This window comes from Herpailurus yagouaroundi, unplaced genomic scaffold, assembly GCF_014898765.1.
Source record: "Herpailurus yagouaroundi ecotype Mexico unplaced genomic scaffold, PumYag 186, whole genome shotgun sequence".
Classification (NCBI taxonomy): Eukaryota; Metazoa; Chordata; class Mammalia; order Carnivora; family Felidae; genus Herpailurus; species Herpailurus yagouaroundi.
Genome location: NW_024412417.1, coordinates 13,071,321 through 13,088,508, shown reverse-complemented (window position 1 = coordinate 13,088,508; position 17,188 = coordinate 13,071,321). Strand labels below are relative to the sequence as shown.

The 17,188-nt window shown below is 45.5% G+C and overlaps 1 protein-coding gene across 5 annotated transcripts in view; it reads right to left on the bottom strand.

Annotated features, from left to right (window-relative positions):
* The window catches only part of GRHL2 (grainyhead like transcription factor 2), a 179,940-nt gene that overhangs the window by 8,282 nt on the left and 154,470 nt on the right, over nt 1-17,188 (bottom strand). For 4 of the 5 annotated variants that reach the window (XM_040494133.1, XM_040494136.1, XM_040494137.1 and 1 more), the window contains exons 13-14: nt 11,831-11,925; nt 7,674-7,759 (exon numbers count right to left, since the gene is read on the bottom strand). In XM_040494133.1, the coding sequence (XP_040350067.1) occupies nt 7,674-7,759; nt 11,831-11,925 (181 nt within the window). The remainder of the gene's footprint in view (nt 1-7,673; nt 7,760-11,830; nt 11,926-17,188) is intronic. The other variant, XM_040494135.1, reaches the window with a different exon arrangement.

Here is a 17,188-nt window from a genome sequence, read left to right as displayed (position 1 = left end):
CTGGGGGGAGCTACACAGCGATGGTGCAAAACATAGCTGGAATTTCAGCTTCCGATCACAGAGAAGTGAGGAGGGACCGAAATAACTGAGGGAACGTAAACAGTAACTTTCCAGCAAAGGTGGAAAACAGCAAGTCAATAAGTCTGCCAAGCAGAAGAGGCAGCAAGAGGAAACTGCAAAGTAAAATCAAGAATAAAGAAAAATACAGACGACAGAAAATCCAGTCTATCCGTCATTATGCCAAATGAGAACGAACTGCCTTTTTCCATCGAAAGCCAGAGTGTCAGCGTAGGGAAAAAAGAAAAGTTAAAAGAAGGGCGAGAAAGAAAGAGAACCAGCTGGTTGTTTGGCAGAAAAACACCAGAGGCAAAGGCTAAAGAGGGGATGGCTGGAGGGCTAGCAAACAAAGGAGAGCAGGGGTGAGGACATTTGTAGACAACAAGGTGAGCGTTAGGGTTGATGAGGTTACCCAGGATGTTATGCAATGATAAAAAACACAGTGTAGGAAAAGGTGTAGCAATCTTAAACTTGAGGCCCCCAACAGCACAGCACTTGAGCACCAAGTACAAGATGGTGGGCAGATTTGAAAGAAAAACAAGTATCGTGGGACACTTCACCACAGGAACAGGCACAGTACTGTAGGAGGACAGCAGTCGCCCATACTCCCGGTTTGCTTTTAGAGTTGGACACACCTAAGGCAAGTAAGAACAAAGGAATAATATCGTCGCTATGCTAGATTTAATATTTCATATACACACACACACACACACACATCTCCTAAAGAGAATCTATCATGTGTTGGGTCACAAAGATAAGCCAAATTACATCAGAATTCATTAGAAATGCAAAATTCAAAGTTGCCACACATGCTTAATTATTTGGAAGTAGGGCAGTCCCCTTTTATCCATAAGGATACACTCCAAGATCCCAGTGAATGCCTGAAACCTCAGACAGTAACAAACCCTGTATGTATACACACACACACACACACACACACACAATGTTTTTTTCGTACACATACATACCTATGAGAAAGTTTAATCTACAAATTAGGCACAGAGATTGATAACTAATAATAAAACAAAAATTATTACAATATGCTGTAATAAAAGTTATGTGCATGTGGTCTCTCTCCAAAATATCTTACTGTATTGGACACACCCTTCTTTTTGTGATAACGTGAGCTGATAAGATGCCTACGTGACGAGATGAAGCGACACGAATGAGTTGAGCGTCAGGCTATTGACCCTCCAAAGATCATCAGGGGATCATCTGCTTCTGGACTACGTCTGACCACAGGTAAGTGACACCGCGGAAAAGCGAAACTGGGAATAAGGGGGCCCCAGAACCCTGGCTGTGTAACAGCTCAGCACCCCTTCCTCAGACTCTCCAGTTCCTTTAGCAACCGTCTGGGGAAGATGCTATGTTATAGCTATCTAAAGAAGCTCTAAAAGCAGCAAGTTTCTTTGAGCATCGTCATGCTATTTCCAAAGCGGTGAGATAGTCTGAATAAGGTAGGATGGGCACAGATTTTGTCACTCCTCCCCAGGCTCAATACCGTTGCCCTTTGGGAGAATTTCTACTTCCTTCCTCTCGTCTTCCCAAGCCCGGCACCTGCGCTATCTGCCGGGTCCTGGCGTCCACACCTGCACATGCCAACCGAGAAAGAAACGCTGACGTGTGCTGGTTCGCACCCAGAGCAGAGCGCTGCGAGTGGAGCCTTGCTGAGGGATGGAGGTGTGGCCGTTGCTCAGGAGTGAGCTCACCGTGGCCCCCACCCCGTGGGGCTCCAAACCCACCCAGTCAACAGAGCTGGTGCACAGAACCAATGCTGGAGGAGCGGGTCCCCTCGGCATCGTTCCTGGAGCCGCCACTCCCTGAGCACTTCCGGGTTGGTCTCAGCCAGCGCTCCCTAACCTGGGGTCTGCAGATGCCCGGAGGACACACATGAACTGGGGTGGGGAAAGCGTACATCTTTATTTTCGCTAACCTTGGACTTTAATTTAACCTTCCCTACCTACCGCTAATAGTCTTAGCGGTAACTGAGTTTTGTTACCAATGGAAGTCACAGATATTCTCATGTCATATTAGAATTACGGCACAGATCTCGAAATATCAATTACGTTCATCCATCAGACTTCGAAAGTACAGTAGTTATGAGTCCCACCCATAGATCATGTTAGTGCATGAATAAGGAGCGCATATATTCCCGTAGCACAAATATTTTTCATTAAGGACCTCAATGTGATCGATAGAATTGGTTTCCTTTGTAATCCTGTGTTTTTTATTTTGTACATTGAAAAACTTTATTCAGAGCAGGGTCCATAGACTTCATCACACTACCAAAGACGTGCCACAGCACAAAAAGGGAAGAATTTCTGATCAGCATTCCCTACGTGAGAACTTGCTGTCGGCTGGACCATGTGTTATTTGTACCTGATTATTATTCTGACTTGCTTGGCCTGAAAGGGTTTGTTTTTTTTTTTTAACTTTGGTTGGTGTCGTTTGGAACTTCTTTTTTAAAATAAAATAGGGACATGCTTCTACCCAACGCCATCAGACTCCTATCTGTAAGTTCCTCTCTTGTGAAAGAAAAGTGATTCTGATTCTTGGTCTTTTCAGAGGTTTGACTCCCAATGCCCCAGAGCAGGAATGCAAGTACCTCGGCTCACAAATCAGTCGATAACGATCAGAACTAGGCAATTTGCATAAAACCAGCACAATTCCAGTCTGGACTTGGGTCTGCTGGGAGTGGCAGCAGCAGCTAGCATTTATTGAGTAGTTACTAAGTGCCTATCATAGGGGCACATAACACTCTGATCCAACAGATGCATCATTACAGTAAACAGGTACCTTTCTGAGCCCTGTTGATCAGGTGAGGCAACTCGAGCTGACAGTCATTAAATAATTTGCCCTGCTAATAAGTGGCAGAGATGGGTTTCAAAGGTAAGAATCTGGCAGTCCGGTTTCAGATTCTGAACTCTTAGAGAAAATGGGCATACGTGAGACTGAAGGGCAAATGTCTGCCCTCCACACAACTGTCACAGGCAGAGGGAGTGGCAGCTTGATAATACGCCACAGTGACAGAGCGTCCTCTGCCTCCATGCCAGGCGAGGAAGCGTGTTTTGGCAAATTCAGAAACCCTGGAAAGAAGTGGGACTGTGCAAGATATCATGCGGAAGAAGCTGGCCATCTGTCAGTGCGTTATAGAAGAATTGATTCCTTCTGCCCAGGCCCTGGATGATATCACCCCTAAACCCTGCTCTCTATGCAAGGAAAAGACGTGCTGCACGATAGTTCTCTTGAAGGCAGCAGTTAGTAAGAGCGCTTGCTTTTTAATCTGTGCTTTTCAATTTACCTGCAACAGTGATCCACTTCTTTTTTTAATTTTATTCTTTTAATGTTTGTTTATTTTTGAGAGAGAGAGAGAGAGAGAGAGAGAGCGAGCATGAGTAAGGGAGGGGCACAGGGAGGGGGAAACACAGAATCCAAAGCAGGCTCCAGGCTCCAAGCTGCCAGCACAGAGCCTGACGTGGGGCTCAAAATCACGAGCCATGAGATCGTGACCTGAGCCAAAGTTGGACGCTTAACCTACTGAGCCACCTGGGAGCCCCCACGATGATCCACTTCTATGATTTTTAAAAACCCATCATTAATATTTTTAAAGACCCCAAAGACTTCCTTTACACCCAGGAGGATTCTAGATCTTGGACATATCTCATCAATGTGTTATTGGTTGGTTGCCTGATGAGCTGTAATTTTTAGATTTTTACTTTGTAGAGTATTATCTTTGCCCAGAAACCTCAGGTATGTGACAGACAGAACTTAGAGACTCCCACTGATTTCCACCAATGTAGGACTCAGTCTGCCTTGTCTAGAGACATCCAACAGGACAGCCTGCTCTGGAAGGCAGTGACTTCTATTTGGGGTTATAAACTATTCAGTGTGGGTTCTAAGAAACACATTTAAAAAGGAGGAGACTCTGGCTTGCAAACACTTCCTTGGTGGCTGCATTCGACCTATCAAGAGAATCAGGAAGCAGTGGCGTTTATCGCCATGCGTGAACAACTCAGTTGAATTGAAGAGGGTGCCACCAGGTCCACTGAACAACCCCTTCCCTTGTGTGCATCAGCCAACTGAACAACAGAGAACATCCCTACCCCTTTCTCTAGCCCCTTTGGCTTGGAGGAATTTCAATCCACCTCCCTACCCTGTAGTACTTACAGTTATCCTCTATCTATCTATCTATCTATCTATCTATCATCTATCTATCTATCTATCTAATCTATCATCTATCTATAGAGTATTTCTATGTGTTACTTTTAGGTGCCATGTATGTGGCCTCATTTAATCTTCAGCACAACTCTACATCTCATTTTATATCATTATCCTTATAACGATGGCCCACGTTATTATTATTCTTATTTCAGAAATTATGAAACTGGGGTACAGAGAAGTTGAGTAACTTGCCCAAAGTCACATCACTCAAATGTGTCAGGGCCAGGATTTGAACCTGACTGTGTGGGGTCAACCCCTACACATAGTACTTTTGCTTGATGGTTTATTATTGCCTCCTTTTCTTTCCTTCAGTTGTTGTGAGCTATGACTTGGAAAGTTTATTCTTCTGGAAGTAGCTTTTCATGTGTGGACATCTAATTGGATGTAACACACTCAAGGGCTTAAGTCGGCGTCACCACTCTGTGGAGCTATCAGCCCTTGGGAGACCCCCTTTCTGGGCCTCAGTCTCCACCTCTGTAAGATGGTGATGATGCCAAGTTCCCAGGGGGTATTGCAAGGACCAAATAAAGCAATGCATGTGAAACCATGCCACCCACAGCACTCAGCATGATGGCCTGTATATAGTAGGCGCTCAGTTCAGTCAAATATTTATGCTCAAGGATCTGGGGATACACAGAAGACACAAAGTCCCTGTGCTCGTGAGCTTTACACTCTATTGGGGAGGAGAAAAAAATAAACGTCTAGCAAATGTTAAATACGTCAAATATGGAGTAAAACAATGCACGGTAAGGGAACAGCGATAGAAAAGCCATTTCTGTAGGTGGTATGGCCAGGCCCATCTCAGCAAGGGCCATGTAAGCAGAGACCCAAGGGATATAAGAGAGCGAGCCTTCAGATCATGATCTCACGGTCTTGTGAGTTCGAGCCCCACGTGGGCTCTGCACTGACAGCAGGAAGCCTGCTTGAGATCCTCCTTCTTTCTCTGTTCTTCCCCCACTCACACTGTCTCTCAAAATAAATAAATGAACTTAAAAAAAAGAGAGTGAGTGAGTGTTGTCCACACGAAGAACACTCCTGACAGAAGGAGAAACAGGTGCAAAGGCCCTGAGGTATGAGTAGGCCTTAGGGGACTCAGAGACCAGCAAGGAGGCTACACAGCTGAAGATTCATTTGTAGGATTACTAAGTAAAATCACTTGGAAAAACCAAAGAACTTTAAAAACTCATGTCAACTCCACTACCACCACCATCATCATCACAAAATCTCTGTCTGTAATCAGGTTTAAAACCTAATTGTAAGAATAAAGAAGCCTGGGGCGCCTGGGTGGCTCAGTCGGTTAAGCGTCCGACTTTAGCTCAGGTCACGATCTCGTGGTCTGTGAGTTCGAGCCCCGCATCGGGCTCTGGGCTGATGGCTCAGAGCCTGGAGCCTGCTTCCGATTCTGTGTCTCCCTCTCTCTCTGCCCCTCCCCCGTTCATGCTCTGTCTCTCTGTCTCAAAAATAAATAAATGTTAAAAAATAAAAATAAAAAAATAAAAGAATAAAGCAGCCAAAGTGAATCACCGAAGTTACACAGATGGCTTAGTTGACATGATACCAAATATGCAGACGAAAAGAGGAATATTCTATTTTATCCAAATGACACCAAGTGTGGGGGCATTCAGTAACATCTGCTGACAGAGAACTAATTTTTTCTATCCAGGTGTCTACATCTGTATGTGTAATGATATTATGGCATTGAAATGAAGGTGTGGGAGGTTCAGGACGAGTAAAAGAATTATCCACTCCTGAAGAAAAGCGACCCAATATGACACAGGTTGAACAATAATTCCATTCTTCTTTGTTGTGATCAAGAGTTCTTTCTAAGACAGTGAGAGGTCAAGGGCAGTACAAACAAACAGAACAATTTTCCAAGGTAGGCACTGTCCACAGTTTACAAGGAAGGAAACAGAAGACTCTGAGTGCCATTTGTGACACCGCACAGTCATGATAGGCGCCCAGTCACTCATGTTTGCCAATCGTTTTTTCCTCTGCGTGCACTACTCTCCCCCATACCCCCAGCCAAGCAAAGCAAGGAATGCGTAATGAACTCCCCTGTGAGATATCAGAAGTTCAACTCTCCTATGGTGGGGGAGGGTTGGCAGAGGTTACTCAGTGGGTGAAAACAAAAGTTCAAATAAAAACTTGCACATGAATGTTCACAGCAGCACTATTCCAAACAGCCAGAGGGTGGAAAAACTCCAAAAATCGATCAGCTGATGAATTTGGAAAAACAAAATATGGTATATCCCTACAACGGAATATTATTCGGCCATGAAAAAGAATGGAGTCCTAATTATACTACACCATGTTTGAAACATTATGCTGAGTGTGAGAAACCAGCCACAAAAGACCACATATTGTATGATTCCACTTAGAGATTCCACTATCCTATACATTTTAACATTTTGCCTCACAACCCAAGATGCTGTTCCAATGTAGCCATTTTGCAGACCCACAAATGAGTTGGGATGGTCCCATGGCAGTGTCTCCATCACCATAGAAAACCCAGATCCTCTATAACACAGTTGTACTCAAAAAACAAAAACAAAACAAAACAAAAACAAAGTGGCAGTGAGAAATCATATTCAAAGTAGAGTCATATTAAAGTCATACTCAGATGGATAAAAGATAAAATAACTTTTCCTGAGCCCAGGTTCCACCATGATCGACTAAATTAGGGATGAGAAGGGAGGGAGGGACTTCAGATATCTCTTACCTCCGATATATATACATACATCACTCTGTCATATTTTATTTTGGATTTCACTATCACAGCTCGCGAGACACTTCCTAATTGTTTTTGTTCTGTGCATATTTGGAAGTTAGACGTATCTAATTTGGTTTCATGCAGAGACCAATGGAAACTCACAGATTAACCTTCCTGTACGGCAATCTTATTCTGATTAGCCTTAAATTGACAGGAATTGGCAGTTTGTCTAAAGTTTCCTTCTCCTTAAGATGCTAAGAGGCCCTGGGGCGCCTGGGTGGCGCAGTCGGTTGAGCGTCCGACTTCAGCCAGGTCACGATCTCGCAGTCCGTGAGTTCGAGCCCCGCATCAGGCTCTGGGCTGATGGCTCGGAGCCTGGAGCCTGTTTCCGATTCTGTGTCTCCCTCTCTCTCTGCCCCTCCCCCATTCATGCTCTGTCTCTCTCTGTCCCAAAAATAAATAAACGTTAAAAAAAAAAAAAAATAAAAAAAAAAAAAAAAAAAGATGCTAAGAGGCCCTGACAGTGATGGAGGTCAGATCAGTGTTTCCCTAAATCTGTTTTTGGTTTTTTTTTCTTTATAAAGCTCATTCTGGAGCCATCTGGAAGGCTGTATTTTAACGAACGGACTCCAGCTCAGGAGAACACAAGCAGGTTTCCCAGAGGCTGACGGGTCCCCCTGCTTACCGCTTCCATCAGGCCCTTCACCGTGGGGGATTTCAACATCAAAGCGTCGAACACGTCGTCTGTCTCCTTCCGCACGTACAAAAGCACTGAAAGAGAAGCAGAGGCGAGGCGGTGACCCAGGAGCCCACACAGCTGCCACCACTCCCGGCCACTTCCTGACACACACCTGCCAGAGGCTGACAGTATCTGCGAGGTCGCGGACCCTGATGATCCCTACAAGGGTGACTGATGCACCTTCACAGATGACCAGCAGCCGGGGGGCCAAGGCCCCTCGATGGGGTATACTGACAACTAGGCTACACTTAGCAGGCTGTGATGCTGTCCCACACTATTCACAGTGGATTTCTCCAGGTGGGTCCATGATACAACTCCTTCTGTGACCTCTGACTCCTATGTATTCACCTGATCATTCAACAAATATTGCAAATACCCATGAGGCTATGTGCTACGAGCTGAGGTGCAGCCCTGAATTAAGGCATGGTCTGCCCTTAAGGAATCTGTAGTCGCTTAGGGAGGCAGGAATTTGAGGCATTCCTCAAAGAAGCAGATAGCCATCCGGGGTTGGATGAGTTCAGAAGGAAAAAGACATGAGAGAGTGCTTACAGGGCCTGGGCTTTTCCCGGAGGCAGGGAGGTGGGGGGAGAGGGCAGGAAGAGCAACTCCAGCCAGCCAGCCCAGCATGTGCAAAGGCCCGGGAGGGAGCCAGTGCCTGTCAGAGGCAAGCTGAGGGAGAAGAGGAGGACGTGGAGTATGACAGGCCTGGCTTTGACCCCAGTTCAGCCTCCTGTGGGGCCCTGCTCACTTACCCTCTCCAAGTGTTGATTTTCCCTGGAAAACGGGGATAATAATGTTGCCGTGAGACTTAAATGAATAGCACCCACGTGGGGCACTTAGCACCGAGCCCGGCACCCAGCGAGCCCCGGTCCACCCTCGGCACATGCCACAATGAAGCACCTGTCGCGGTTCTAGTTTCCTCAGTGGAGGTAAGCCCAGCTTTGTGTTCACTTGTCTATAACGGAACAGTCCCAGTTTGCTGATGCGCTGACTAGGAGAGATGGTCAGGACCCCAGACACCATCAGAGAGAAGACACTCTGTCACGGCAGACCCTTCCCTACACCCACTACCCTGGGGCGTGGCCCAGAAACACTGGGGACCTCATTCCGATGTGACCCTCCAGCCCCCTGAGCTGACTTCGCTCTCTCTCCTTCTTCCAATGATGTGGTTTCTGGCTCCAACTTCAGAGGGAGGGACAAGGCCAAGACTGAAGCCCCCTGCACCTGGCTATTCCAGGAAGAATGTACAGTCAAGAAACCCTGCTGAGGGGCGCCTGGGTGACTCAGTTAAGCGTCCGACTCGATGTCAGCTCAGGTCACGATCTCATGGTTCGGGAGTTCAAGCCCCACACCAGAGCTCTGTCTCTCTCTCTCTCTCTCTCTCTCTCTCTCTCTCTCTCTTTGCCCCTCCCACGCACTCTCTCAAAATAAAGAAATAAACTTTAAAAAAGAAAAAGAAAAAAGAAACTCTGCTGAGCCTCTGACCATAGTCAAGAGAGCTACAGTCACCACCAGAAAGAATGATTGGAGCCAGAAAATGAAACCCCACTCTAACTCAAACTCCTGCCCCTTCTTCCCACCCCTCCCCAGTCCCCAAGGATGTCATTAAAGCTGCTTTGCTTTATAAAGGCAGAGTCTACGTGAATGCACACGGGTTCTGCCTACATTTTCTTTCTGTAGACAGCAGATGTTCAGTTTGTGCACGACAAAATAGAAAAAAAAAAAAAAAAACAACCCTGAAGTACTGCAAAGTTTCTTCTCTTTACCAAGTATAAAAATAAACTACCAATTAAATAAACACATTGAGCGTGTCTCCAAAGATGTCAAAACTTAGTCCTTTGGAAGGAATATTTGATAGTTTCCATTTCAGCTAAAATGATCTGGTGACCTAACGGCAGTGTAAGAGGACTCAGCGTCAGCAGTACAATGAGAAACAATTAGACCACAGGCCCCCCCAGGTACAACTAGATGAGGAAAATTCAATTTTAAAATATGGCGGCTGTTACAGCGAACCTTCTATAACTTCTTCCTGCAGCCACCAACAGAAAAATGTACTTTCCAGCAGGCTGACACTAAGGAAACCCCAAACATATTCTATTAAAATGAGTACTGCTTCCATTGGGTCTACAAACTTCTTCTTTTAAAATCATTGTCTTTGAAAGAGCATGGCTGATACTCTTGCCCCAAGTGTCACCGTAAGGGGTTAAAGGCGGGATGGAGGCGTGTTGATGGGCTGTGGGAGAAACAGGGTCGTGCCACCGTCCCCCGCCCCCCCCCCCTCGGCTGGGCATGCTGACAGTCACACAGGGCACGCTGGGCTCACAACACACCCCCACAGCCTGCCCCAGGGCGTCCGCTTCTGTCACTGTGCATCTGAGGGAGGACACTCAAATAATCAACTCCATTAACGACAGCATTAAGGACCATCTTGCATCCCAGACACCACAGGAGAGGCAGACGGCCACAGGGGCAGGCTCCAAGTGACTCCCACGGAGCCACCCAGAGAAGTAGCTACCAAGGCAGAACAACAAAGAATGGCATTGGTGATAATTACGATCATTTTCTCTCCTGGAGAACTTCCAAGGAATAAACAATAGCAACCATCACTGACCCTGATTCCTCCTGTTTGTGAAAGACCAGCTCAGACTGGGAGCTCCAGGCGAGGGGCTCAGTAACTCCACTGTCCTTTTTCCGAAGAAAAGCCACTCCCAGGAGAACATTTCTCTATTGCTGGTGGGTTGCAGCGCCCTCATGTGTCTCTATGATTTAGGTGTTTCGAAGGCCGCAGACTTACTTTTTTGTCACAGCCCGATAAAATTCCCAGTGGCAATTTTTGTACTGACCTCACAGTCTCAAACTAATCTGAAAAACACAACCATTGGACTAGCCAGCATGCACTAGATATGGATGGGAGCTACAATTCCTGTCGCCTGTGTGATTCTTCATTTCCATATAATTCTGCCTTCATTCTGAAGTATGTGATATAAAAGGCACGCGGGAATGGCGCTCAAAATGCACTTGAATGTTTGATGGTAAGCCTGTGAAATCAGCCAGTCTTTTAAAGGTATAAATGTTGCTAATGTAATTAACACCACCCAGGTATTCATGCTCTTTCCATGTTGAAACACGAATTACTTATTCACGATGAATAGACCATAACTAGATGCAGACCTAATAATAAAACTCACAGTTACAATAGTGAACAGGGTGCTTACTATGTGCTAGGCACCTGAGTTAAGTGTTTTACATACATTAAAGTTCACCAGTCCTCACAGGGACTCTAAAGGTAGGAACTCTTGTCAGCCCTCTTTTACAAATGAGGACTTGAAGGGGCAGGGGGTTCTTCCCAAGGTCATACAACTCTGAAGGGCTGAGGTAGGCTACAGAGGGGATGCTCTTGACCATTATGCAAATCCCATTACAACAAACAGAAAAGAAAATGTCTCATTAGCAAACAACTCAAGCCTGTGTGGACGGCGAACATATTTAACCTGGTAACCTGACTCACTGAAATTCCGGTACCATATGTCTAAGATCTCTGGAAGCTCCTGGTGTTGGCTATAGCAGGATATGGGGGGAAACGGCCATTCCCCACACTTTCCTCTTGCTCCAAGGAAGGCCAGTGAGTCACGTAGAGCCTCGACATGCTGAGCAAGACACTGACACACTCTCGCTTTGTTTCTTACTCTCTTGATGAAGTGGAGTAAGATCCTTGACTGCGAGAAAGTCAGTTGTGAGGTCAGAACTCACGTTATTATTTGGACGAGGTTAATCCTTTGCATCTACGGAACGATTCTTATGAGATGCTATTGTCACATACGCAGCACAAGTTTCTTTTTAACCTCTGACCTCACTGGTTACGTTTCTCCCAAGGCAAAGGAGAGAACCGGTGCCCAGAAAGGATAAATGTTTGCTTATGGTGCTTACAAGGATACGACTGAAAGTGAAGGAAAAGACTGTGGACTTTCCTGTGTCAATGAACAATCCCCAGGCCAGCCCTGAAGCACAGGGCCTGGCGGGGGCTGCATGGTCGTCCCCGTGAAGCGCCCCCACCATTCATGATGGGAGGGTGGGTAACCTTGGCAATGCCAGTGAGGAGATACCTCGCTTCATCCCTTCTTCTTTCATCTGCTTAGAAGGTGCTGGGCCAAACTCCTCTTCCATGGGCCTGAACATCCGTTTGACAAGGACACTGCTGCTAGAAAAGATGGGCAGAAAGTGTTAAGTAGAGCACGCAGGGGGCCAAAAGAAAGGTTCACGTGTGCGTTTCTGGGGCTTTTTCTTTTGCTTATACCATCCTTAGTTTTCCACAACTGGATCCACTCAGCAACCTCCCTCCTCCCCCTACAGGTCCCAGGTCATCCCTGTCTGGGGCAGAACACACGTGCCAATGTCTTTGGGGCATGGACCAAACACATACTCCTCATTGCTGAATATGGACCCAAGATGAGACGTCTGGGTTTCAGCCACTCCATCCCGCACCTAACCTCCTTCCTGCTCAAAAGATCGGGGCTGGGGTGGGGAGAGCAGGAGTGAGCCCTGGGGTCTCTGTGGTCTCCAAGTTATCAACCCCTCCCATCTAGCTGGGGCCTGAGTGTCCTGCACTTTCTTGCCAGCCCCTGAGGGCACGGGGGGAGGGGGGGGCGCCCTATGGAGATGGTATGGGCTCGCCTGGCTGGCTGTCATTTCTGAGGCTGCCCCGACTTTCTGCTCATCTATGGCTCTGTCTGGCTGAAGTAGATGGGACCGCAGTGGTGGAAGTTCTCGAGAGACCCAGACCTTGGCTGCCCAGCCGTTTCCTCCCCTGGATCCGCTCCCTCCACTCCCTGGATCCCATATGGTGCTGGGTCCCCACATGTCCCCACCGGAGCCGTGCTGGTGGTTCTGCATTTCCTCCCAAAGTTCCTGACCATTCTGGCCTCTTTAAGGAAAGGGAAAGCTTTAGAAGGACAGACTGTCATTGAAGAGGAGTCAGTGATGCTGGGTACTGCGGGCTGCAGGTGTGTGCCAAATGCATATGCTGAAACCCCACTCTCCAGTAAGGTGACATTCAGGGGTAGGGCCTTTGAAAGGTAATTAGGACATGAAGGCGGAGCCCCTATGATGGGATGAGCGTTTTAATAAGAAAGAACTGCCATGTGAAGACACAGCGGGAAGAGGGCCATCTGCAAGCCAGAAGAGGGTTCTCACCAGACACCAACCATACGGGCACCTGATCTCAGACTTCTAGCCTCCAGAACACATTTCTGTTGCTTAAGCCACCCGGTTTATGGTATTTTGTTATAGCAAGCAACCTGAACGGGCTCAGACACAGAGAAAATGCTCCTGAATGGAGTCTTGGTATTCTTCAAGTCCTTAAGGGAGTAGACAGACATTGAGAAATTTCTACTGTCTCTGGAGATGCCTGGAACCAGGCATGTGAAGCAATGCCAAACAGGCAGTTCAGTAGAATTGTTAAGAAGTGAACTCTGGATCCAGACTACTTTGGTTTAAACCCCTGCTTTACAATTTACTAGCTATGGGAATATGGACAAGTTCCTCAACTGCCCTGAGTCTCAGATTCCTTGTCTTTAAAAGGAGGCTGTTGAAAGAATTAAATAAATTCGACATACAGAGAGCACACACAAGGTTGCCGGCTATAAGTGCTACTTGTTAGAGATGATGAAGACAATGATGATTAAAGGTGGAGAGATGAGAGAGAGAGAGAGAGAGAGAGAGAGAGAGAGAGAGAGAGAGAGATGGAGAAGAATAAATATGGCAGAGACCTTGAAAGACATCCAAGTTTCCATGTACCATCAGAGAACAAATAGTCCACTTTGGCCCAAGTTAAGGACCTACGTTGGAAAAGCTTCCTGCACGGCAGGTTGACATTATATCAATACCAAACTTCCAAGATAATACAAACCCCTGCTTCAAAGGCAACTCCCCATTGGCATTGCTGTCATTAAGAAGCTATTTATCGGTTCTCAAGTCAAGCCAGTGGTGGGGTCCAGAGGTACAAAGTGGTACAAAAGTATGGACATCTCAGTAAGTATTTCTATTAACTCTAATAGTTTAAATTATTAAACCAACAATACTTTATCATCGTATACTCTAAGTGTTTCAAAAAGGCCTATCAATTTTTTTTAAATAACTTCATATTTTACAAAGTACTTTTCATCTTGTTCGTCAGTTAGGTCTCATGAACCCTGTGTGAGCCAGCCAGGGCAAGGTGTAATCTTATCCCTATTTTAGTGAATAAGTACAGGGCAATGCAGCTAATAAGTAAAACAGACTGTTTAGAGAATGTGGCTTTGAGGGACAACCTCATGATAAAGGTACTCAGAATCCGAGGTGATGATGAGTGAGGGTATGAGAAATCGATATTAAGAGTCAACATTCTCTTTTATTCCCTAGTAAGCCAAATGGCGAACACAACTAGAGGGAAAACTCAAACTCAAGTCCCAGTTCATGCCAGTAATAAGCTGTTAGGGCACTGTTTCTTCTGTCTTCACCTAACTCTGTTATCATAAAAGCAGGTCATGTTATTCCATTGTCTTGGAAATGGAGTGACCGTGACCTTGGGAACAGATGATTAAAAATCTATTCACACAGCTCCAGTCTGGTGATATTTAGTAACAGGTACAGAGCCTGAAATATCACCAGACATGCTCTCCTGCTGTGTGAGGGTTCCTAAACCGGTGATTTTCTTTTTCTCACCAAGCAAGATCTATTTATGTTTCTCCAGTTCTGCTGACTTTTGATAGCACCCAATTCTGAGCCATGACAAACTCTGCCATTAAAATAACATCTTGGATAAACCACATGTCTCTTGGGAGGGCAAAAAAAAAAAAAAAAAAATGCTTTTTCACACTTTTGAATCAATAAACCCAGCAGGAATCAATCAGTTTGTGTGATCTGGATTCAAATGTTTCATTTATTTTCAAAGGCAAGAAAAGAGGGCCAGGTATGACAGACTCACTTAATAGGCGAAAAGACACAAATTCCAGGTCTCCCAATGCCTTGTCCAATTACACTGTATTGTACCACTGTGGTACCAGAGAAGGACCAGAGAAAACAGAAGAAGGTGCTTCCTCTGACATCAACCTCTATTTCACTGGCAAATGTGTGGCTGTGAGTGACCCCAGGTTTAGCAGTCCAAGAAGCCATTGCCTTGTGGGGTCAATCTCAGGGAAAGAAAGTCGCTGAGGTACACACAAACTGCTAAGTCTCATCAGAAAAAAATTTGGGAAGGTGTTCAGCTCTGAGGCCTGGGTCTCTGGCCACACCGGCCAAGCTGAGGTGCACTAGCCATTTGCCCCTAGTGAGGAGGCAGCAAAATAAAGCAGAAATGAGTTGCAGCCACCATGGAGACACAGTTTGTCTATTTCACAACTCTGCTTATGGTCTATGTGTGCTAATTACCACGTCTGCCTCAAATGAATTGAGCTTCCTCACCTCAGAAAATGTAGCCTCAGAAAAGAGGAGGCCCTCTTATGTTCAAGTCCTTACAAGGTCTCCTACAGTATGGAGTAGGATCTCAATTGATTTCAATAACACATGACTTGTTGGGTAATCATCCCAAAATGACTTTAATCAATACTAGTTTGGGGCAGTGATAGAATTCATCTGACCGAATTAGCAAAACACAAACAAAACCCACATCTAGATTTCGTAATGATTACTGGAGTTACAAGCTCAAAAATGCAAGGAATAACCAGGTCAGTAGACCCCCAAAGGATTATTTGAAGAGGAAATACAGATATTCCTGTTTCTGACAAGATGTTGTAGCTTGTGGCAAGCCAGTGTTCTAGCCAAGAACAATGTGAAACTGTGTAAAATTTAAAAAACAAACAGAAGACCTCTTGAAGGTATTGGAGACTGCTGACGGGGCAGCCAGCGAGTGCTTCAGGAGCAGAAATCTCAGGGAAGAGAAGACAAAGAAGGTAGGCTGGTGATCAGTGAGCCACTGTTCCCTCAGAGCTAGTTCTCAACTGGGAGCAGAGGGTGATCATCCTAGCAGAGGCACATACGCAGGGACAAAAGCACATACGCACAGCTTTTGGCAATCTTATGAAGTTAGAGAAACAAAAATTGGTGTTTGGTGCTGCAAAGATATCCAGGGCTTATGGGAAAACTTCCAGAGAGTAGGGAAGCACAGAGAAGTGAGCCAGACAATGTAGTATTCCTTCCAAGGCATGTGCCAAATTGCTAAACTACACAGGACAGGAGACTAGGAAATTAAGCAGAGAGCTCTTGAAAATCATAGAAGATGTTTGAGTAGTCTCCCCATGCCAGAGAGGCAAAAATTGGATTCCGGACCCCACCAAGAAGGAAGGCCCATAGAAAGTTTCCTCAGAGCTACAGTCTGGGGGTTAGGATAAATTAGAGGTAGTCTGAGGCTAATACAAACTGCAATCCAGCTTAGTGTCAGTTCTGCCCTGACTGGGGTATAATGTTCTGCATTCATGCAGGCTGCACACCAGAGGACAGGGAAAACCTTCACAAGAGAAAAACATGGTCATCTAAATCTTCCGTAATTTTTACATACATTGTTTATCATTCAACTAATGCTTAGCAAATATACTAATAAAAAGGACCGAGGGAGGGGCGCCTGGGTGGCGCAGTCGGTTAAGCGTCCGACTTCAGCCAGGTCACGATCTCGCGGTCCGTGAGTTCGAGCCCCGCATCAGGCTCTGGGCTGATGGCTCAGAGCCTGGAGCCTGTTTCCGATTCTGTGTCTCCCTCTCTCTCTGCTCCTCCCCCGTTCATGCTCTGTCTCTCTCTGTCCCAAAAATAAATAAACGTTGAAAAAAAAAATTAAAAAAAAAAAAAAAGGACCGAGGGAAAAAAAGGCAATAGAAATATGCCCACAGAAAACACACTTCTAGCATATTATTATTTGAGTTACCAGATTTGAACATTAAAATAATTGTAATTATTGTGCTCATGAAAATAAATGAGAAGACATACAGAGTTGGAATCTATTAAAACAAATAAACCAATTGAGTGGAAATCCTAGAACTAAAAAGGACAATAACTGAAATTAAGAACTCAGTAGATGAATTTAACAGAGTTGAAAGTTAGGTCAATAGAAAATATCCAGGCTGATGCTTGGTGAGCAAAGAAGACAGAGGTTTGAGAAAAGCACATAAAAAGCATAGGGACACAATAAAAAGTTCTAATACCCATTTATGATCTCAAAGGGGTGGAGAGAGAGAACACATAAGAAGCACTACTTGAAGAGAGAATAGCCAATAATGTTCCCAAACTGATGAAAAACATCAACCCACAGATTCAATAAGTGCTATAAAATACCAAGCAGGAAAAAAGTAGAGAAAACCTACATGTAGGAACATCTTAATGAAAATTCCAAAAAACATTTTAAAGCAGCCTCCTCAAACAATAAGAAAGAGAAGGAAGGAAAAGGGGAAGGAAGGAAGGAAGGAAGGAAGGAAGGAAGGAAGGAAGGAAGGAAGGAA